General features: G+C 39.4%; 1 protein-coding gene across 1 annotated transcript in view; it reads left to right on the top strand.

Annotated features, from left to right (window-relative positions):
- Positions 1 to 23433, top strand: part of LOC100556258 (enoyl-CoA delta isomerase 2) — a 51801-nt gene extending 28368 nt beyond the window's left edge. The window contains exons 4-7 of the mRNA XM_016995159.2: positions 1320 to 1440; positions 4492 to 4581; positions 14390 to 14533; positions 20241 to 23433. Coding sequence (XP_016850648.2) covers positions 1320 to 1440; positions 4492 to 4581; positions 14390 to 14533; positions 20241 to 20393 — 508 coding nt within the window. The 3' untranslated portion in view covers positions 20394 to 23433. The remainder of the gene's footprint in view (positions 1 to 1319; positions 1441 to 4491; positions 4582 to 14389; positions 14534 to 20240) is intronic.
- Positions 23434 to 25121: the final 1688 nt, after the last annotated feature.

Raw genomic sequence — 25121 nt, 5'->3', positions numbered from 1 at the left:
ATCCAGTGGGTTTCCATAACTGAGTGGGGATTTAAATCCTGGTCTCCCAATGTCCAAGTCAACCACTCAAACCATTACATGACACTTGCTCTAGTAGCACAGAAGAGAGTACTAAGCAAAAGTTATTGGGATAAGACCTACCTAATTCTGTGAGTCGAAGTTCAAAAGTAACTTTTCTAAACACTAGCAAATACCTAACACAGTAGAGTCTCGCTTATTTATTTATTTATTTCAATTATTTATACCCCGCCCTTCTCACCCGAGGGGACTCAGGGCGGCTTACAAGTGGCAATTGATGCCGTTACACCGATATACAATGAACTAAAACGTTAAAACAGTTAAAACAGTCATAAAATAGTCATAAAATACAATATACAAGTTTAAAACAATGCAAAGTGCTTATGCCATTCATCCACCAGACCTTATACAAGAGCCATAATTCAGACCGCGTCGAAGCCAACACATGCTTATTCTTCAAATGCCTGCGTACATAGCCAGGTCTTCAGTTTTTTTCTGAACCCCAAAAGGGATGGGGCCTGCCGAATATATATACCTTGGCTTATCTAAAATTGAGTCTTCCTCAGCTTTCACACCTATTTCCAACAGACCTCACAACCTCTGAGGATGCCTGCCATAGATGTGGGCGAAATGTCAGGAGAGAATGCTTCTGGAACATGGCCAGACAGCCCGGAAAATTCACAGCAGCCCACTGTGGGTCATTATCAGTTTATATTTCTTCAATGGCTATTACAGGAGTGTACCAAGGCCTCCAGTCTTTCAATAAACCAGTTGGTTTTAAAAACTTATCCTTCATTGTAGGTCCATCCAGATTACAGAATTATGGCGCCATCTTAACTGCCATCGTTCCACTCTGGGATTTGCCAGATCCAACCTTCGCTTATCCAACCTTCGCTCATCCAACGTTCTGTATTATCCAACACAGTCTGCCTTTTAGTAGTCAGTATTTTTATAGTCAATATTTTCAATACATTGCGATGTTTTGGTGCTAAATTTGTAAATACAGTTATTACTACATAATGTTAGCATGTATTGAACTGCTTTTTTCTGTTGATTTGTTGTAAAACATGATGTTTTGGTGTTTAATTTTTAAAATCATAATGTAATTTGACGTTTAATAGGCTTTTCCTTAATCCCTCCTTACTATCCAACATTTTTGCTAATCCAACGTTCTGCCAGCCCATTTATGTTGGATAAGTGAGACTCTACTGTAACATTCACCTTTTTTGAACAGGGGGCAGAATGGGCTTTTGAATTTCCTTTCCTCATGAAACCAATGGCTGTTATTTCTCTACTTTCAGGGACCTTATTGGTCATTTTATTGACTTTCCAAAGCCACTAATAGCATTGGTAAATGGCCATGCCATTGGCTTAGCTGTTGCTCTTCTTGGCCTGTGTGATATTGTGTATGCTTCAGACAAGGTGAGTCATGGATACAGTGTGGAAAGGGAGGCCCACTGTTGTTGGAAAGTTTTAATCTCTGACATGAAACCTTTATTTTTAGTGTGTACTTGCATTTGCAGAGAGATGAGTTGCAGTTATTTATGGAAAAAATATACACTTTGCACATACTCTTTGGTACATATTTAAGCCCATCTTTAAATATTTTTGCTGACCACCGACACTCTTTTAGTTAAGATGAGAATAAAGCAGTGGTTCTCAACCTTCCTAATGCCTCGACCCCTTTATACAGTTCTTCATGTTATGGTGACCCCATCCATAAAATTATTCAAAACGGTAATTTTGCTATTGATATGAATTGTAAAGTAAATATCTGATATGCAGGATGTGTTTTAATTCACTGGACCACATTTGGCACAAATACCCAATACGCCCAAATTTGAATACTGGTGAGGTTGGGCGGGATTGATTTTTGTCACTTGGGAGTTGTAGTTGCTGGGATTTATAGTTAATCTACAATCAAAGAGCATTCTGAACTCCACCAACAATGAAATTGAACCCAACTTCCCATGACCAACAGAAAATACTGGAAGGGTTTGGTGGGCATTGACCTTGAGTTTTGGAGTTGTCGTTTACCTACATCCAGAGAGCACTGTGGACTCAAACAATGATGGATCTGGACCAAACTTGGCACAAATACTCAATATGCCCAAATGTGAACACTGGTGGGGTTCGGGGGAAATACACCCTGACATTTCGAAGTTGTAATTGCTGGGATTTATAGTTTACCTATAATTAAAGAGCCCCTTGTACCCTACCAATGATAGAATTGGGCCCAACTTCCCACACAGAATCGCCATGAGCAACAGAAAATACTGGAGGGATTTGGGTTCCTAAGACCATCAGAAATGTGTGTTTTCTGGTGGTCTTTGGTGAGCCCTCTGAAACCCCCCTCATGACCCTCCCAGGGGTCCAGACCCCTAGGTTGAGAAATGCTAGAATAAAGTAACTGGTGCGCACGTCCTTCCATACATTTGTACAATAAATCCTTTTTCACCAGCACCTTTCTTCTCTTCTTGCTACATTTGATGACTAGGTTGACTCCTTCTCTGGCGTGCAGTGTCTCTTACTTTTGGTCTCTTATTTGCAGCTTTTCATCACTATTATCCTCAAGAAGAAGTAGGAAGCAATTGTTAAGCTGGAGCAATTCTGAATCCCTTGCACATAGTCTGCTCTTGACATTGACTGTTCTTCAGGGTGTTTTCTTGGTGTTGCCAACCTCTTTGTTTTTATAGCCACTTTCTTCCTGTTGGTTCTGTTGGATCAATTCTCCCTCTGTTCTATCCTGGAAGTCCACACGTTCACTGATGCGTTGGAGAGTCTTGACACATATGAGGGTTATCCAAAAAGTAGATTACATTTTGGAATTAAAAATGAACAAAGTATAGGAGAAAACATTTACCATATGCAGTTGAAAGCCACACCCAAATACCACTTCTCAACATAGTCGCCATTCAAATCTAGGCACTTATAATAGCGATGAATGGGCTTTGCAGCTCCTTCCCCACTAAACTCTGCCACTTGCGTTGAGCACAGGGATTTTTGCGCAGCTGCGAGAAGGGGTGACCGGCTGGGTGAGGATGCAAGCGGCAGAGTTTAATGGGGAAGGAGTTGCAAAGCTCATTCATCGCTATGATAAGTGCCTAGAGTTGAATGGAAACTATGTTGAGAAGTGGTATTTGGGTGTGGCTTTCAACTGCATATGGTAAATGTTTTCTCCTATACTTTGTTCATTTTTAATTCCAAAACATAATCTACTTTCTGGATAGCCCTCGTACTTATCCTGCATCAGATCATTAGTCTGGATCATTAGTTGATCAATTCACTGTCTTCTTGCATAGATTGCCTAAGTATTTGCCAGCCACACGATCTGAAGTCTTTTAAAAATGGACATACTAGAGATACCAGTTATCCTAGATGCAAAACTTTGTAAGAATTTATACAGTTTAGGTTCAGGAGAGGAAATAACATTTAAGATATCCAGAAAGTGCAAATGTTGCTGTAGTTCTCAGTGTTTTTAATTAAAAAGTCAAGACAACCAATCTGTTGTCCTGGTACATCTATGGACAATTCCCAAGACCAGAAGCATTTTTCCCACACGGTGTTTTCAAAATCTAGGATACATCACAGGAAAGAACCTGAAGAACATGAATGGGTCAATACTTGCAGTTCTTTGGCCATTCTTCCTCCTCCTTGCTGTATGGGAAGGGAAAAGACATCAGTACAATACATAATTTGTTTAATTCAGGAACCCCTGGAATTAAGAAGCCATAACATGGTTTAGAACAGTGGTTCTCAACCTGTGGGTCCCCGGATGTTTTGACCTTCAACTCCCAGAAATCCTAACAGCTGATAATCTGGCTGGGATTTCTGGGTGTTGTAGGCCAAAACACAACTCAGACCACAGGTTGAGAACCACTGATTTAGAACTTTTAGCAAATAATAATAATAATAATAATAATAATAATAATAATAATAATAATAATAATAATAATAATAATGGAATGTGAAGACTGGCCTGTAATTATCCAGGGAATCCAGGGAAGATTTTTTTTCCAGAAGTCTTATCACAGCTTGCTTCAGGTGTGATAGAACATATCCTGTTATAAAGAGGCATTAATCAATTCCCTTACTCAATCATTTTAATAAGATAATAAAGACAAGGATCTACTATACATGCCATGGGTCTCACCTCTCCAAGGATCCTGTCCATATCCTTTAGTTCATGGCTTTATAATTTTATTCATATGTAAAATTTTCTGCCACTTTTTTTAAAGAGGCAGTTCACATGTTGGGAGGAATTAACTTATAGTGGTGCAGTAAATAAATGTGACTTCTTTTCTTCAAAATGCTTTGGTACCTCGTAAAATGGAATTGTGATCAGGGAGACATTATCCAATGCTCCTCCAGCACTCTACAAATATGGGTTTGCAACAGCAGAGCCGTTTTTTTAAACCTTGTGTGATAATGCCCTGTTTTTAATGCCATATTTTCTTTTCAATTCCAATTCAGGCAGTGTTTCAGACTCGATTCACCCAACTTGGTTTATGTCCAGAAGGATGCTCAAGCCACACTTTCCCTAAGATAATGGGTGCTACAAAGGTAAGAGGGATAATCCAAGTTTTTCCAAGGGAAAAAAACCTTACCAGATCAACCAAACTTTAGTTATCATTTCCATGTTATAATTCTTCAAGTCTAAACAACATTTAAGAGGGAGTAGTGTCGAAATCTGGAGGTTTCAAACAGAATCCTAAAAAATATATATGGTATATAGATATTCTAACTTAAACCTTTAACTTTTTTTTTCAATGCTGGTTTGGTTTATACTTGAAGATAGTACTCACCTGCCTCCCATATGCATTTTTTTTCTGCATCCAGTTTTTTCTCATTTGAGAACTATCTGCAGATACATAAATTAATGGGCAACTGCGATCTTCCACATATTGGGGTATTGTGTGGTTTCCGGGCTGTATGGCCATGTTCTAGCTGGATTATCTCCTTATGTTTCACCTGCATCTGTGGCTGGCATCTTCAGAGGACCCATACAGCCTCCAAACCACACAACAGCCCAGTGATTCTGGTCATGAAAGCTTTCGACTTCCACATATTTCTGAACTACAATTCCCAACAGTCCTAACTAAGTTAGCCAATACGCAGAATGGGGATAACTGAAAAACATCTTCAGGATCATGGTTGCCCTGGCCTGGTATGAACTCAGAACTGTAAAGAATAACACTTGAATTGGTGGGGAAGTTTGGTCTCTCAGATCTGTGGGAGGACATTCACACATGGAAATCATAAGTGTAGTCATTGAGATATGAAATGTGCATACTCTACATATGAACTGAATGTCAGTAATCCTTGCATCTTAAAGCCATCATTGACTCGATAAAACTGAAAATCATTGATAGTATAAGGACCCATCAATAGGCTAGGACAGTGGGAGTAAGGAAACAGCTGGAAAAATGACCCACGGTCTCAAATGATTTTATATTAATGTACAAAGCATGGCAAATAAACAAGATGAACTTGATTACTCAACCCAGGAAAACAAAGGTTATTTGAGGTACAATACTTTAACATGTTGGAATAAAACTCATAACTACAACGTTGCAAGGGAGGGTTCTGGTCTATTCCGAAGGAATATATGAAACTGGAATAGAGTAATGTGAGGAGATCCATGACATGGAACATGAAAGTCAGTTTGAAAGCATTTGGGCAAACAGAACATTAATTGCCTTTGGAAGCCACCCTGATTCCCCTCGGGTGAGAAGGGCGGGGTATAAATGATTGAAATAAATAAAATAAATAAAAATTAAAACAATAGTAATCACTGTGAGATTCTTCTACATATCTCAAAGTCAGAATTGAACAATTGGAGGTACAGTAATCATAAATCAAAAAGGAAAATAGGATGACGGGAAATTTCAGCTACTTTGACATCTGTTGGATTTCCCTCGAATATAAGATCATCAATTTCCCTCACTTGCTTTGCTGATAGTTTAATTTTCTAAAAAAAATAGTGACAAAGAGATTGATTATACTGGAGATAAGTGGTCATTAAAATGGAAGTAGTGAACACCATTGGTGGAAATGTCAAGGGCCTAAATACCACAAAGGTACCAGATTCCATCTGATCTTGAAAGCTATGCAGGATCAGCCCCAGTTAGTACTTGAATGGGAGACTGCCATCAAATCCCAGCAAAACCCACTTCTGAGTATTCTTTGCCCAAGATAACCCTTTGAAAGTCATGGAATCACAGAATCACAGAGTTGGAAAAGACCTCATGGGCCATGCAGTCCAACCCCCTGCCAAGAAGCAGGAAAATCATATTCAAAGCACCCCGACAGATGGCCATCCAGCCTCTGTTTAAAAGCCTCCAAAGAAGGAGCCTCCACCACACTCCGGGGCAGAGAGTTCCAGTGCCAAACAGCTCTCACAGTGAGGACGTTCTTCCTAAAGTTCAGGTGGAATCTCCTTTCCTGTAGTTTAAAGCCATTGTTCAGTGTCCTAGTCTCCAGGGCAGCAGAAAACAAGCTGCCTATGACTTTCCCTCACATATTTATATATGGCTATCTTGTCTCCTCTCAGCCTCCTCTTCTGCAGGCTAAACATGCCCAGCTCTTTAAGCTCTCACAGTGAGGAAGTTCTTCCTAATGTTCAGGTGGAATCTCCTTTCCTGTAGTTTGAAGCCATTGTTCCGCATCCTAGTTTCCAGGGCAGAAGAAAATAAGCTTGCCCCCTCCTCCCTATGACTTCCCCTCACATATTTATACAAGGCCATCATGTCTCCTCTCAGCCTTCTTTTCTGCAGGCTAAACATGTCCAGCTCTTTAAGCCACTCCTCATAGGGCTTGTTCTCCAGATGCTTGATCATTTTAGTCTCTCTCCTCTGAACACATTCCAGTTTGACAACATCTCCCATATATTGCAGTGCCTACAATTGGACACAGTATTCCAGGTGTGGTCTGACCAAGGCAAAATAGAGGGTTAGCATGACTTCCCTGGATGTAGACACTAGTCCTCTATTTATGCAGGCCAAAATCCCATTGGCTTTTTAAACCACCGCATGACATTGTTGGCTGATGTTTAACTTGTTGTCCACAAAGACTCCAAGATCATCTTCACACATACTGCTGTCGAGCCAGGCGTCCCCATTCTGTATATTTGCATTTCATTTTTTTTCTGCCTTAGTGAAGTATCTTGCATTTGTCCCTGTTGAACTTCATTTATGTTATTTTTGGCCCATCTCTCTAATCTGTTAAGATCATTTTGAATTCTGCTTCTGTCTTCTGGGGTATTGGCTCCCAATTTGGTGCCGTCTGCAAACTTGATGATTGTGCCTTCTAAACCTTCATCTAAGTCTTCTGGAGTCACCACATAAGTTGACATGTGACTTGGAGGCACATGCATAAAGTTTTTAAAAGAGAGGCTGAACAAATCTAAATGTGCATTCTGGATTTATGAAAGCTGATTTCAGTAAACTTGGATGAGATTTCTTGGTCCGAAATACTCAGTGTGAAGGGAGTTTATGGTGCACGGGAATGTCTTAAAGGTGGGAAAAGGTTTGCAGAAATGAAAACAATCCCACAGAAAGAAAACATTGAAAAAATCGGATGATATTAAAATGACAATGAGATGAGGTGAAATTTGGTGAATAAAATGTAATAAGTGGCAAACTGGCAAGGAAGAGTACTGTATAATCAAATAGTCAACGTTTGACTGGAGAAGGTCAGGAGGGCTAAGCTCAAAATGAACTCAGGCTCAGCAGAGAGGGTAAAAATAATAACTGGGTTTTAATAAAAAGCAAAAGGATGCAGAAAGGAGAGGTCAGTGAGCTGTGTGGAGAAAATGGAGAGATGCTAATAAGTGGCAGACAGAAGGTAGTACAATTCAGCACCTGCTTTGGCTTCTTGTAAAAGGAAAATAGTATTCCTCTTGACGAATATATAATAAATAACAAAAAGAGGTTACTGGAACTCAAGATGGGTAAAATGGTAACACACAGTTACTTCATTAAATTCAGGTTACCCAGGGTCAGATGAACTCACCAAAGGTACCAAAGGCTTTTGCAGATATAATCTCACTGTAATCTTTGAGAATTCTTGGAGAATGGATGAGGTCTGAGGTTGACTAATGTTCCTTTTCTTTTGTAAAAAGAACAGAGGGAAGAAAAAGACCTGGGCAACTACCTGCCCATCTGTTTGATGTCAGTAAAATAAAAGGCTGTAGAACGGTCCATTAAGCAGTCAAGCTGTGAACACTTAGGCTGTTGTCATTACTGGAAACCAGCATAGGTTTATCAAAGCACAGCATACTGGACTAATCTTCTCTCTGTCTCGACAAAGTTAGAAGATTGATAGATTAGATATATGCTGTGAGTGCAGTGTAAGTCTTTCAATAAGGTACCTCATATGAACTTTTGCAGACAACCTAATAATATGTGAACTAGACAATGCTACTGTTGCAGCCAGGCAACAGACTGAACTCAAAGACATGGGAGACATCCGAGGATATTGGAATGACATCTGAGAATATTGAATTTAGATGAGGTGAAATTTGATGAATAAAAATAGAACAAGGGGCAAACCAGCAAGGAAGAGTACTCTATAATCAAATAGCCAACATTTGACTGGAGAAAGCGTGTTCTGCAATGTTTTCTTGTCTACAGGGTTCTGTCCTGGCATGAATCAACAGAGTGATGCAGTAGCAGTAATAGGAAACAAACAAACAAACAAAAACAACACACCCATCCCAACTCCAGTGTAATTCTAGGCTTTGTGAATAGAAATGTGGTGTTCCTACCAATGGATGTCATTTTACCACAGATCAAGAGATATACCACTACTCTGGTTTGGTCAGAACTCACCTATGATACTGTTTTCCAGTTAGAATCATAGAATCGGAAGAGACCTCACGGGCCATCCAGTCCAACCCCCTGCAAGAAGCAGGAAAATCACACTCAAAGCACCCCCGACAGATGGCTATCCAGCCTCTGTTTAAAAGCCTCCAAAGAAGGAGCCTCCACCACACTCCAGGGCAGAGAGTTCCACTGCTGAACAGCTCTCACAGTGAGGAAGTTCTTCCTAATGTTCAGGTGGAATCTAGTTTGAAGCCATTGTTCTGCATCCTACTCTCCAGGGCAACAGAAAACAAGCTTGCTCTCTCCTCCCTATGAATTCCCCCCACATATTTATACATGGCCCTCATCATGTCTCCACTCAGCCTTCTCTTCTGCAGGCTAAACATGCGCAGCTCTTTAAGCCACTCCTCATAAGGCTTGTTCTCCAGACCTTTGATCATTTGAGTCGCCCTCCTCTGGACACTTTCCAGCTTGTCAACATGTCCCTTAAAGTATGGTGCCCATAATTAGACACAGTATTCCAGGTGTGGTTTGACCAAGGCAGAATAGAAGGGTAGCATGACTTCCTCAGATCTAGACACTAGACTCCTATATATGCAGGCCAAAATCCCATTGGCTTTTTTGCTGCCGCATCACATTGTCGGCTCATATTTAACTTGTTGTCCACAAGGACTCCAAGATCTTTTTCACACATACTGCTGTCGTGCCAGGCGTCCCCCATTCTGTATCTTTGCAGTTTTTTTCTGCCTAAGTGGAGTATCGTGCATTTGTCCCTGTTGAACTTCATTTAGTTTCGTCCCATCTCTCTAATCTGTCAGTAGTTTAAACATAGTGGGCAGACACGATATTGGCCTGTAGTTTCCTGGTGCTGCTCCTTTTGCTGGATCCTTTTGTATCAAGTATGTTCTTCCAGTTGTTAGCCATTCACTGATATCCTGTTTCCCCTAAAATAAGACATCCCCAGAAAATAAGACCTAGTAGAAGTTTTGCTGAATTGCTAAATATAAGGCCTCCCCCAAAGGTAAAACCTAGCAAAGTTTTTGTTTGAAAGCATGCCCAACGAACAGAACACCAGAGCATGCAGAATCGGTAAATGTACTTACCATAGAGTGTTGTACATGGAAATATTGGTAGTAATAAGAAATTCTTGATAGGATTCATAACCAGCTGGTTATGCTGGTTTGTGATGACAACTACTGTACAGTATATAATACATGTTCATTTTTTTTGTTCAACAATAAATGTGAATTCTTTTTCATGGAAAAATAAGACATCCCCTGAAAATAAGACCTAGTGCATCTTTGGGAGCAAAAATTAATATAAGACACTGTCTTATTTTCGGGGAAACACGGTACTTCCTTTCTGCAGCATCTCATTGAATTGTTGGGCCATTTTTCCATGTAAACTAATCAGATGTTTGAGCCAAAATCCATGAAGTTGATTACTACCAGGCAATGTCCAGTTCTTGACTTTTTCACTCGTTTGCTGATTATTATTATTATTATTATTATTATTATTATCTGTGTCCACACTGCTAGATAATCTAGTTCAAAGCAGATAATCTGGATTTTATATAGTAGTGTAGACGAGGTCTTGCTATCCTACCCTGCGTATATTTATCAAAGTGAAGTTAACAGAATTTATATTCAGAGTGAACTAAAGAAATTCATAAGACTCCATAATAACAATGAAGCTTTAACATATTCTGCCAAGACTGCCTCTAATGACAGAAATTTCCATGTAAGCTCTCATTTTGCTATAAATTATGTATCTATGACTAAATTGTATTAAGATCTTCAGATTTTAAGTTTATTTCCTGCCCCTTCTACATATTGTGCAGTAATAGCATTGGCCAGGGAATTCAGTCTTAAAGATATCTTACTGTATGTGTGAAAAGTAATTGAAACGCTCTTCTCAGCCGTGCAGTGCAAAATATTTGAACGCTGTCCCTGACAGTATGTTTTCTTTTTGGCATCCTGATTATTCTTTTTCAAGATTGCAAAACGGAATTATCTGAGGCTCAGACAATCATATCCACAGCTTGTGGCTTGGAAAGATCAAATTCGTGATTAGCTTTTCACAAACTCAGTGATACATACTTGCATGTCCTAACAAGAGTGAGAAAATTGATGCATAGTCTGCAGTTTGCATCTAGGCTCCAAGGATGTAAGAAAGAATCATAAGGCCAGACCTGCAGGACCAAAGTCCCGATGCGGAGATTATCCGAATCACATACTGTTGTGTACAATTTCTTTATCTTTGCCTATCATTACTATGTTTTAATTCTCTCATAGTACTTGACCTATTTTAAGCAAAATAGGGGAAATTAGTTATCCATAGACATTTGCAACTTGCATGGCAGCAAGGTCTTAGCTTTGGGTTGCTGTGAGTTCTTTGAGCATGTTCCAGTAGCATTCTCTCCTGACGTTTTGCCTGCATCTTTGGCAAGCATCTCCACCAGCATCTTCATAGATCTTAGCCTTGTCTCACAAGACCAGCATGTATGAGTATGCATTGATATATGCACACTAACATACACAAAGATTTAGTAATTTGCTGCAAAAGTGATTTCTGCTCACCTAAACATTTTTATGTCAGCCTTTATTCTGTTTTTCACAGTATAAGCAATGAACCACCAGGAGGAGCTATAGAGTACTATGTATCATCATATAATTTAGTGAAAAATGTGACCGCAGCCTGCATTGGCAACATCCACACTGTTATATAAAATCCAGATTGTCTGCTTTGAACTGGTTTATATGGCATCGTAGACTCATATAATCCAATTCAAATAAAATAACCTGGATTATTTGATTTGATAGTCTAGATTATATGGTAGTGTCAATCCAGCCAAAACGGTGGACGCCATGAATGGTTGTAAAGTATTTAAAATAGAATTATTGTGTTTTGTAACTACCAAAAATAAATTTTGTGCAGTTAAATAAATTCCTGAACTTGGGGGAAATTGCCTAGTTTTACTTCACTCTAACTGTGTGTCTCTTTCTCTCAGCAACAACAACAACAACAATTAAGTATTATCCACCTTTCCGTATGGCTCAAGGCAAGGCTAATCATAGTTTAAATGCATCATAATACTAAAATGCATTCCACATACTGAAACCTATTTCTATAAATATTAAATACATGGGACAAAAATCAAAACACAATAAGCATATAATGTGATTAAAACTGATTGGGAAGGGGTACAAGACGACATTACACATACCTGGGAATGAGGATTTGAGAAGACTTTGTATAGAATTGTCTTCTTTTATCATTCATCGTTCAGTTGCAGTCTAGACGAAGCAGCCAAATATATCCATGCGCAAACTCTGTGATTTATGTATTTATTTTACTGATCAGTTATACTCTACCTTATCAGAAATTCCAGGTATATGGATTCTAAATTTCTAAGCACAGGAAAAGATTTTTATCTTAGTGAAACACGTTGAGAATGTATTACAACTATGTATTTCAACTATGATTTTTTTATTTCAGAATGTATGACTATCTAAAGATTTTCTCTTTATTTGGTTCATTAGACCTACGTTAAGATGAAAATATGGGACAATTGGCTGCCATGGTAACATTTCTCATAGTTTTCTGAAGCATCATGCTTAAACGTTCTTTTTCATTAGCAAGATTGATATTAATAAGCAAGATAGCTGGGAAAGGATACTCGAGCTCAGGAAAGGATATTTTTAAAACATATTTGAACATACTTTCCTATTTACAACATATTTGAACGTACTGTATGAGCCAATACAGTGCAAACCAGACAATTATGAATCAAGGAACATGAAAGGCACTGCAGACTGATTCAACCAGAGAGGTCAGCCACAGCAGAGCATATGATAAACCAACCTGGGCATAGTTTATTATTTGAGAACACAGAAATGCTGGACTACTCTAACAACTACCATGTCAGACTACACAGAGTCTGACACTGAAAGAAGGAAACAATGAAAATGAACAAAATCTGGATACCAGTATCAAAAAACTTTATATCAGGACAGCAAATAAAGAACAACACCCTAAAAACAGGGGAATTCCAGACATGAAACAATCAGGGTCAGCTAACACCTCCCAACAAAGGATTCCCCCAGGCAGAAATTATCCAGGCCTTTGAGCTGCAAGGCCATTAAATGCTAATCTAGGTGATTAATTACAACATTCACACTTGCCTCCAACAGACAAGAGTTCTTTCTCCCACTCTGGACCTTCCACAGATATATAAAACCCACTTGCTTAGTTTCCAACAGACCTCACAACCTTTGAGGATGCCTGTCATAGATGTGGGTGAAACGTCAGGAGAGAATATTTCTGAAACATGGCCATACAGCCCGGAAAACTCACAGCAACCCAGACAATTATGATTAGTTCAGAGGATTTTATTGGGTAGATTTCTATAAATATTTCAAATGCTTTTGATAGGCTTTGGCTATAACTAAGAGTCTATTAACTTTTAAAAATCAGTTTTCTAAAATGCAGGAGTCAAATCTCACTATGAGCAATTTCCATAGGTAGCACTGTCATAAATCACAACATGACATTAGCTATATCCCAAAAAGGCCTCACAACTATTGCTTTATCAACTAGTTTTTTTTTATTGGTCAGAATCATCAGATCTCCTTCCTTTCTCTTCCTTCTGAAAAAAAAGTGTGACACTTCACTTCAGTGAATTAGTCTTCTATCTGAAAAAGAATAGAAAAAATTGCTTTGCTATTACGTTTCATCATGGTAAAAGTTTGTGGTCTTTTTAAAGAAATAATTATGCATCAATCAGACTGATTTATTACTGGCAAATAGAGGGAGGAAACGTGGAGGCAGTGACAGACTTTTATTTCTAGGCGCAAAGATTACTGCAGACACAGACTGCAGCCAGGAAATTAGAAGATGTTTACTTCTTGGGAGAGCAATGACGAGCCTTGATAAAATAGTGAAGAGTAGAGACATCACACTGGCAACAAAGGTCTGCATAGTTAAAGCAATGGTATTCCCTGTAATAATCTATGGATGCGAGAGCTGGACCATAAGGAAGGCTGAGTGAAGGAAGATAGATGCTTTTGAACTGTGGTGTTGGAGAAAAATTCTGAGAGTGCCTTGGACCGCAAGAAGATCCAACCAGTCCATCCTCCAGGAAATAAAGCTTGACTGCTCAGTGGAGGGAAGGATATTAGAGGCAAAGATGAAGTACTTCGGCCACATAATGAGAAGACAGGAAAGCTTAGAGAAGAGAATGATGCTAGGGAAAATGGAAGGAAGAAGGAAGAGGGGCTGACCAAGGCCATGATGGATGGATGGCATCCTTAAAGGGACTGGCTTGTCCTTGAAGGATCTGGGAGTGGCCACGGCTGACAGGGAGCTCTGGCGTGGGCTGGTCCATGAGGTCACGAAGAGTCAGAAGCGACTGAATGAATAAACAACAATAAATTGTGCATATCGTCCAGTAAACTGTGTGGTCTGTGTTGTCACTACAATATCACTTAATCTTTTCATAATAAGAGGATTTCATTATCTTTATTCCTGTTTTGTTTTTCATTTAGGCAAATGAGATGCTTATTTTCAACAAGAAGATAACAGCGGAGGAAGCATGTGTCCAAGGACTTGTGACTGAAGTTTTCTCCGATAGTGCTTTCCAGGGAGAGGTTTGGACAAGATTGAAAGCATATGCAAATCTTCCTAAAAATGTTTGTAATGATAATAGATTATTGCAGATGCATCATAATATAATTGGCACTTCACATTTGTGGGTTTCACTTTTGCAGATTTTATCATTTGCGCATTTTATTAATATGTTTTCTGTAGGAATCCCTAGACACTCCAGCATGACTATATGATCTATCCTGCCACTTAAACCAAGTTAGGAAGTGAATTAAAAGGAGCAGTTCTGCTATGGAGTGCCTACACCATCACCCCAGGAACCGTTTCCAGGGTGGGATGGTAGCCACAAATATCCCGATAGCAGATCTATCCAAACCCAGGATCAGATTTTTAATTAACCTGTACGGATGTGCATCGCCATGACTGTCTGGAGTCAGCACTAGACAAGCGAGGCACAGGAAATGGAGACAAAGGGGCGGAAAGTGGGCCTTCCCATGGGGTGAAGTGGTTTCCACTCAGGCAGGAAGGTGTTTGCATATCTTGTGCTTATGTGTGTTTCTGGGTTTGTGAAACGGGTCAGTGCTAGAACTGTCCTCCTGAGTGCTCCTCATTTTTTGGTCTTGAATTCCAGCCCTGCATGGGGGATAATTTGGTTAGCTGCAGCAGATTTTATGGCTTGTTCAGGAATTTCCAATGAGTTTTTTCATTTCCTGTTTCGGTCTTCATACATGCTGCATTAAGGGCATACATTCTGTGGACAAACTAACCTCAAGCCGTCTTCAGACTGCATTATACTGCCTGTGTACAGCCATTCAGTTACACTAGAGGACCAAGAGCTTTCCAAGTAGAACATTTCTGTGTGCATATATAAGTCCTCCAGTGTGATTCTATCTACTTCATCACATTTACTAAATTCCACTGATTGCTACACTTGCAATTCAAGAAACCACTGTTCTCATGACATTAGTTTGCCTTTAAGTGTAGGATAGAGCATTCTTTGCATATTTTAAGCATGGAAGCCGCCATTTTTTCCAAAATTTTCAGGAGGTGATGAGGAAGTGGATTTTTGGTAATAATCTCGATGTTTGGCCAATTCTCTAATGTGATGGCATTTGTTGCTCCCAGATTTAAAATGATACATTTCCCTAATTTGTGGGAGGGAAAATTATGGGAGGAGCCAAAAGTATCCTTGTTAGGGAATGCATTATCTTTTGCTAACCGAGTTTTTACTTTACCAGAACAATTTCTTTTTTAAAAATAGTCTTACCGGGTCCTTTTTGGGTCCTTGCCTTCCGTGATATGTCTGTGCCTTGTGTTGCATGGGAAACCTGGGAAAGAAGGATGATGATGATGATGATGATGATGATGATGATGATTATTATTATTATTATTATTATGCCATGTCTCCATGCTGTGCAGTCCTGAGAGTTATAGTTTCCCAAGATCCATACCCTTCTCTTGGTGCATTTACAATATGGAATGAATACAGCTGGACCTTACTTTAAATACCAAAGCTTCATACTATGCAGTCCTGTGGGGCAGCCGAGAGAGAGAGAGAGAGAGAGAGAGAGAGAGAGAGAGAGAGAGAGAGAGAGAGAGAGAGAGCGCACATTGGCACTTTCCCTCCTTCCCTGCTTCCAGAATTGAAGACACATAACAGCTGACATTTCAAAGAGAGGAGGTTTCCCCCCTACAAAGAACAGGGGGAGGGATGGTGGGCGGTGCCTAGCAATTAAAGTGTGATGGCAAATCTACTGAAAGAATACTGATGCATTTAACAGCGTGATGAAAGAAGGGAAATAATCAGTTTCATTCCAGCACTGAGTCAGACTAAGCTCCACATTTCCCAGCTTCAATGTGATGAAATAGTATGAATATCTTCCAGCAGAAGTTGATCACAAAACTTCAGTGGAGAACCTTGAGATTTCTGGAGAGCTGTTATGGTTGTTTTATTTGTATTTTACCACTTTTGAAGGGGTCCTGTACTCCTAACCCTAGCAAATGTGGAAAACTATATGCTTACTTTCATTGATGACGTCAGTGCTTACTTCCTATCATGCACTTAGGATTGCAGCTTTAAACATATTTAGATATTTTTGCTTTCTTTAACTCAGGACTAGTTAAAATGTCAGTCAGGTTAGCTAAAAAAGCCAAAAAAGGATGCTCTTCCTAGACAACCAAAATAATCCATCCACATGATGCTATAGTAATGATTTATGCAATGTACATTCCTGAGATTCCTTTAATAGTTTTTTGGGGTGATGGGGGAGGCACATTCAAGTAATATGCCATCCTAGGTGAACTGAGGAATACATGCTGAAAAGTATGTTTACAGGATTTGATATTGTGATTATTATTCATGATGGAGGAAAAGTGAAGGGAAGGGAAAATGCATTTAAGTGCAAATGTACATTCTAGTCAATGTAGGGTCTGGATTCCCAGTTCAAATGGTCTTTAATGAGTTTATGTGAAAGATAAACCTTAAGTAGAAACAATCCAAGAGAAAATGTATTGTCGAAAGCTTTCATGGCTGGAATCACTGGGCTGCTGTGAGTCTTTCGGACTGTATGGCCATGTTCCAGAACCTTTGTCTCCTGATGTTTCGCCCATATCTGTGGCAGGTGTCCTCAGAGATTGTGAGGTATGTTGGAAACTAGGCAAGGGAGGTTTATATATCTGTGTAAGGTACAGGGTGGGAGAAAGAACTTTTGTCTGTTGGAGGCAGATGTGGATGTTGTAATTAATCATCTTGATTACCATTTCATGGCCCTGTGGCCTCAAGGCCTAGCTTCTTCCTGCCTGGGAGAATCCTTTGTTTGGAGGTGTCAGCTGTCCCTGATTGTTTCATGTCTGGAATTTCTGTTTTCAGAGTGTTGTTCTTTATTTACTATCCTGAGTTTAGAGGGTTTTTTAAAAAAATACTAGTAGCCAGATTTTGCTCATTTTCATGGTTTTGTCCTTTCTGTTGCAATTGTCCACATGCTTGTGGGTTTCAATGGCTTCTCTGTGTTGTCCGACATGGTGGTTGTTAGAGTGGCCCAGCATATCTGTGTTCTCGAATAATATGCTGTGTCCAGGTTGGTTCATCAAGTGCTCTGCTATGGCCGAGTTCTCTGGTTGAATCAGTCTGCACTGCCTTTCATGTTCCTTGATTCGTGTTTGGGCGCTGCGTTTGGTGGTCCCTATGTAGACCTAACGGCACTCCATGCAGTCATGCCAGCCGCATGACCTTGGAGGTGTCTACGGACAATGCCGGCTCTTTGGCTTAGAAATGGAGATGAGCACCAACCCCCAGAGTCGGTCACGACTGGACTTAACGTCAGGGGAAAACCTTTACCTTTTGTAGACCTATGTATACCATGCAGCTGTGGATAAGTCTACACAAGGACCACCAAACCTTGGACCTTACACAGATATATAAACCTCCCTTGCCTAGTTTCCAACATACCTCACAACCTCTGCCACAGATGTGGGTAAAACATCAGGAGGGAAAGGTTCTGAAACATGGCCATACAGGCCGAAAGACTCACAGCAACCCAGTCCAAGAGAACAAAAAGCAGTACTCAGACTAAAGAAGACAAAATGGGAATACTTTAATTAAGTATGTGAATTAGAGCAGCCAGAAAGGCTCACTGGGTCTCCACAAATCACATTTACGACCTCATCAGACAGGTTTGTCTTCCTTTTAACCATGGAGCCTGTCAGCTCCCATTCTGTGACACATAGGTACTTCTGGAGGAGCTCCATGGTTAAAGGGAAGGCGAACCAGTGCATGTCGCTGCCACAGCACTACGGGAGGCTTCTCATGTTTCACCAGAAACAAGGGGGGGGGGGGAGCCAGGCGGTTGACATTTCCCAAGCCACTGCAGGGTTGGGATTCCTCACCATAAGGTGGTGCAAAACCAGGTTCGATGCTGCAGTCAACCACCTTTACTGTACTCCTCCTATGTTCTCCTAATTACGGGGGCCAACGGATATGACATGGCTTGTTTCAGTCCCTCATTACATGGAGTACATCAGCTTGGGTGCCAGAACGACGAGGGAGGGGCTCATAGCTCCTGTCAACATCACTTCAAGTGACAAGAAACTGAAGTGATCCATGTCATGTCTGCTAGCCACAGTGATGAGAAGAACAGAAGGGAATGGTGAGTGTCAAGTCCAGGAAACACTGGATGTCAATGGAAACGTTTGCAGAAACCAACCCACCTGTTTACATTGGCTCAAAGTCATAGTTTGCCCTGGATTCTGGAGAATTAAGAGCATCCCATGATTTTGGTTAATGCGGTTCAAGGCCGTGTTAAGCAGCTTTGACCCATGTAAACCCACACCATCTCCATGCATTGTTTAGATACCATGGAGCTGATTTGCCCCACCTTTGTGTTCAGTGGCCAGTATAGATTTGCCCCTAGTTCCAATCGTTTTGCATAAGGGATACTCAACCTGTGTAGTTCAGTTTCTTGAGCAGGCACGTTCAACTGATCTTGGGAATAGGGTCTGCAATGCTATATAGCTGTTTAAAATGAAATAATATCATGTCTATGAATATGACGAAGAGCCCGGTGGCGAAGTGTGTTAAAGTGCTGAGCTGCTGAACTTGCAGACCGAAAGGTCCCAGGTTCAAATCCCGGGAGCGGAGTGAGCATCGGCTGTTGCTCCAGCTTCTGCCAACCTAGCAGTTCGAAAACATGCCAATGTGAGTAGATCAATAGGTACCGCTCCGGCAGGAAGGTAACAGCGCTCCATGTAGTCTTGCTGGTCACATGACCTTGGAGGTGTCTATGGACAACGCCGGCTTTTCGGCTTAGAAATGGAGATGAGCACCAACCCCCAGAGTCAGACATGACTGAACTTAACGTCAGGGGAAACCTTTACCTTTTTATGAATATGACATGCTAGTAATTGGGTAACACCCTGAAAAAACAGTCACTGTACTAAACTATATATCTTCTTGCATTTGAAAACTGCACACACACATATTAGTACAGTATCTCTGCTTATAGTTTAGCAAGGCATACATTATGCTTGTTCATAGCTCACTTACTGGTGACTTAAAATTTCTATTGGTTAAACCAAATATCTATTTCAGGTTTAGGACTCTACTTCTGGAAGAAAAGCGTTTTTTATTTAATTCAAATAGCTATTAACTACAGTAGAGTCTCACTTATCCAACATAAACGGGCTGGCAGAATGTTGGATAAGCGAATATGTTGGATAATAAGGAGGGATTAAGGAAAAGCCTATTAAACATCAAATTAGGTTATGATTTTACAAATGAAGCACCAAAACATCATGTTAGACAACAAATTTGGCAGAAAAAGTAGTTCTATACACAGTAATGCTATGTAGTAATTACTGTATTTATGAATTTAGCACCAAAATATCACGATATATTGAAAACATTGACTCCAAAAATGTGTTGGATAATCCAGAATGTTGGATAAGCGAGTGTTGGATAAGTGAGACTCTACTGTATGTTAATTGTAAAATCCAAGAATAGGTCCATGAAACATCTTACTGTTACTGTTTAAAATTGTGATTTGCATTTTTGAATATAAAGTATCCAAACAGCCACAGGTTGGACTCCTGGTTTTGCTGCAACAAATTACCACTGTTCTGTTGTTGCTCCTAGAACACAACCCATTGTGGTTTTGGAAAATTCCCATTTATATCAGGAGAACATCCCAGAGAAACTTATCACAGATTGTCTCTTTTTGTTACCAGGACCTTAAAATGTGCAAAGAAGAAACAAACATGCCTATCCTTTGAGTAACATTTCTACTTTATTTTTCTCAGTCTCTAGCCGTCTCCAAACAATTAATAAGAAGTGGGGAAAAAGAAATTTTGCATGCTGTTGCTTCACGAGAGTGTGACCTGCTTGTGAAAAGATGCTTTGCAGCTGAATTCTTGAATATCCTAAAAAACTTTGTTCAGAAGTCAAAATTATGATCTCAATTGAATAACATTTCCAACATCCATATAATGCATGTTTTTGTTCTGTCCATATTTTAATTTTTTCCTGAAACTTTAACCGAGTTAGGGATGATGTATTATGTGGTGTTTACGATAGCAATGTTACTTGGAATGTTTCTCCTCCAATAGATCTCATTATTTGCATGGTCTATGCAAATAAAATAGCCAGTCAGAAAAAAACAATGGGATATATACTTATATAAATGGATTGTATCCCAATGTGATAAGATCCCAATTTTCTCCAAAGAACTTCTTTTAAGGTGGGCTTTGAGCTTGGGGAAGAAAAAGAAAGTGAAGGGAGCCAAGTCAGGACCGTAAGGTGGGTGGGCAAGCACTCAGAACAGCCTTCAAAAGAATAGCTACATTGGCCTTGGTTCTTGAAGTTGAAGGATGCTACTCTAGACTCAGACAAAAACCACTATATACCTTGTTAATGTACCAATTGTGGACACAACTGAAAAAGGTCAAACTGCCTAAACCCCTACTTTCCTTTTCTAGTCCTTCTGTGCTGTACATAAAAAATCACTCCATACTTTTGGGATAGACCACATATATAGTTTATGTGTAATGTACATGATGAGAGTTTCAGTTCAAACACAATTTGATAGATCATATATAAGGATAAAGTGAGAGCCCGCATGGTACCATGACACATAATATTTAGTTCTAAAAGATACATTACCATAACATTTTTTCCCAAGTATTCTTAGTTCTCCTGTGAAAAATATGGTAGTATCCTCAAGTTAGCAGATTTTAGTGGGGGAGCCACTTTCACTTAGTAATCCAGGAAATGTCTCTTTCATTCCAAACTTCTGGTTAATATAACTGTGGACATTTCACTGCTTTGTACAAAGCATTTGAATTTCATTTTCTCCAGACTTTCCATGGTCTGCTGCTTACACAGCTATCTTATTCTCCTTCACTGGATTTTCCCATTTCTGAATTTACTTGAGTAACTGATTCACAATTGTAGAGCTACGTTAAGTTCTTTTAAGCTTTATGCTGTATGCCTTACCTTCTTACTCTCTGTAGGAATAACACATTTTTTAAAAGAGCTTTGGTTTATTTGATGTTTAAATAGCCTCTCTAGAACAATGATAAATATTTGATGGGTCAGAGTAAGCATTACGGGTACTTTTGTGCAATAATCAGTCCTTTTACTCAACAGATGGAGAGTTCAAACAGTGAACTCACTTTTCTGTCTTAAAATACCGGGATGACCTACTTATTAATAAGAATTAAAAAAAGAAAACCCTATATCCCTGAAGGGGGAAATAGCACTTTACACAGATTCAAGGCAAAAGTTCCCTTTTTATCTGTGCATCTAGAAAAGCATTTTCCACATACCATTATTAAGCCCCCAGAAAGATTTATAGTTCATTAAGAGACCATAAACAAATGTATGTTTTTTTCCTTTCTATTAAAAACCCTTCCCAGAGATCCAAAGTTACAAAATTCTGAAGATGTAAAGGATTGGGAATGGACCTGGCAGCAGCTGTACCCCTTAGACCAGGGGTCCCCAAACTAAGGCCCGGGGGCCGGATGCGGCCCTCCAAGGTCATTTACCTGGCCCCCGCCCTCATTTATAATATAATATTTTATATCAGTTTTAATAATATAATATATTGTATATACATATGATATTGATAATAATATCATCATTTTATACAATATAATATTAATAATAATACCATATAATAATATTAATTACATGTTATATATTACATATAATATTACAGTATAGTGGTATAATTCAATATAGTAATATAGAATGCTAATATTGTGCTATGATAATAATATAATATATTGTATGTACATACAGCTGCTCTGAGTTCACTTCAGAGTGAGAACGGTGGGATATAAATGTAGTAAATAAATGTAGTAAATGAATAAATAAATAATTTTGGACTTAGGCTTGCCCAAAGTCTGAAATGACTTGAAGACACACAACAACAACAACAATCCTAATTAACTTGACTATCTCATTGGCCAGAAGCAGACCCACACTTCCTATTGAAATCCTGATAGGTTTATGTTGGTTATTTTCATTTTTAAATATTGTATTGGTTTTTAATTGTTATTGCTGTTGTTTTGCACTACAAATAAGATATGTGCAGTGTGCATAGGATTTTCTTTTTCAAATGATAATTTGGCCCCTCAACAATCTGAAGGATGGTGGACTGGCCCTCTGCTTTAAAAGTTTGAGGACCCCTACCTTAGACTCTATTGTGTCTATACATTTAATAAATTGTATCAATTTATGTTTTTTGTGTAACTTATATCTTTCTTTCTTACCGAGTACTGTATCAATTTCTTATATATTAACTATTTCTTATTTTTACCAAAATAGTAACTTGAAGACAGCCACGTCTTCATCACTCCTGCTTATATAATTTCCTGGGAAAGGGGATATTAGCCAGATCCCTCCAGCTATTTCCCAAGCCAGATAAATATCAAAACCACTGTGTGTATGCATAGATTGATTATCTTATTTACCAGCAAAATAAACTCAGGATGTTTGTCCACTTAACCTGAGGCTGAGAGTCTGCTGTTCCCGCAGAACTGGGGACTTAGTTTATGTGCATTCATGAACTTCCTATATTGACAACTAAGTCCTTGATTCCCTAAGATTTTGTTTCTCATGAAACTGGATGTTTGAGCTACCCACAAACTCATCAGTATATCTACTATTGTTTCTTCACGAACTATGCCCTCCTAGGGGGTGTCTCTACAGCAGATTGACTCCTCGCATAGACCAATCCCCATCTACCATTCTTCCCACCATGGAAATCCCCACCAGTAGGCTGTGATGTTAAGGGAACTCCCAGCTAATCCTGGCGCAGATCTTGACTGGCCTCTTTCTCAGCCAATCAGGAGAGGGAGCGGGAAGTCTGAATAGCTGTCAGAACTGTCTTGCATTTCTCTGTATGTTTATACTTGTACCTTTTGAAGCAAATTGCTTGTACTTGCATCCTTCTATGTCAAACTGTAATAAATCTATATGGTTTGTTTTCAACCCAGTGAGTTCGTTTCTCTGTCCTGGCCTATCTGTTTTAGCATCCGCTCACCAGGCATGGACCTCTCAAACTGCAATCCTAGCTGAAATTACTGCAGTACAACTTGCTATGGGTTCTCTGCACACGATATACTGCATAATTAAAAGATATCACAAAGCTTTATGCCTAGATTTTTACTGAGCCCTTGTTCATTGAAAGACAAAGTATCATTTGTTTTATATTAATTTATTTCCTCACCAGGTGGCTCATAAAGCAGGATAGCCCTCTTAGGAAGGGGAACACTAACTAATTTAATATTACAGTTGTAAAACATAATGTATAGGGAGAAATTTCCACAGTAAGATTCAACCAAATTCAATATCAGGCAATAGTGAAAGCTTTTTGAACACCACTCTTTACCCAAATCTATTGGGAACAAAATGTAGTGTTTACAGTGGACTTTGCAAATAATGCTTCAGCTGCTCTCCACAAAAAGGAAAATCGGTCTGTTTAGCAAGCTTTGCAAATACTGATTCATTAACGATAAATGTTTGATTTTTATACTTATTTTATATACCTATATACCTGGGGTCATGTAAAAATGTATCAGGTGGAAAGAAGTTGCAAGTGGGAAAAGGTGTGCTGGTTTGTTTCATATTATTGATTTAACATGCCAACTGCTTTTTCAGTTTCTAAAAATGGAATAGGATAAAACTATTTGCAATGAGCTACAGGCTGAGTATCGCTTATCCATAATTCAAAATGCTCCAAAATCAAACAATTTGGAAACTACAAGATGTATGTATCTGTACTGCATTTGCAAGGCTAGAGATGGACAAGGCTGGAGAGAAACGCACACAATTGTAAAATGTCAGGAATCCACATCTCCTGCTATAGATTCTTGCATTTCTCCACTTGAAGAAATGAGCAAGTGTGCCATACCTTACACCTCAAAAGTGGAAGTGGGTATCTTGCACCGCTGACACAGCCAAGGTTGGCTATGATTACTGGGTTTCTATCCACAGAAGACTGGGGTAGGAAAGACATTGACTGAGATCTGGATTCCAGTAGTGGAAGCAACGGGGATAAGAAAATGGGGCTGGGGTTTTTTTTTTGGCATGGGGCTCACCTCTGGGACAAGGCTGGAGACAATATCCAACAACTGCTACTTCTGCATACCACTCTACATCTACGTCAGCTTGGAGGAAAACCAGCATGAGGCACTGTGGCTATTTGTACAAAGTTTGGCTGCAAACTCAATTTCTTGTATGTGATCTCTTTCCTTGCTGCTCCTCTTCTTTCTATGGGAGTGCAAAGCACCTGAAGAATGGGCTCGTGGTGGCTGGAGAATACCACCAATTCTACTGTCGCTCTATTGCATTTTTTATACAGGCACCTATACTGTATCTGAACACTTCTGGTCCCAACCATTTCGGATAAGGAAGATCAACATTATATTCAATGCCAAAGGGTATAAAAATTAGCAGTTTTCTGTTTTAACTATCACCTAATTGATGCGTTTGTAAGCAGTAGGCCCATTTTTGGAGCCAGCAAATTGATTATGGAAGCTGTGGGAGTAGTTCATCTCTGATTTTCAGCACTTTTCCCATTTCAGAAATTGTTTATTTGGACTATGTTATCACTACTGATAACACAGTTGAGCATAGTGCCAACAATGCCAAAAATGAATATCAAGTGCTATTTCAAT

This window comes from Anolis carolinensis, chromosome 4, assembly GCF_035594765.1.
Source record: "Anolis carolinensis isolate JA03-04 chromosome 4, rAnoCar3.1.pri, whole genome shotgun sequence".
In the NCBI taxonomy this organism is placed as follows: Eukaryota; Metazoa; Chordata; class Lepidosauria; order Squamata; family Dactyloidae; genus Anolis; species Anolis carolinensis.
The sequence above is the reverse complement of the archived record's forward strand: the minus strand, read 5'-3'. Positions and strand labels throughout refer to the sequence as shown.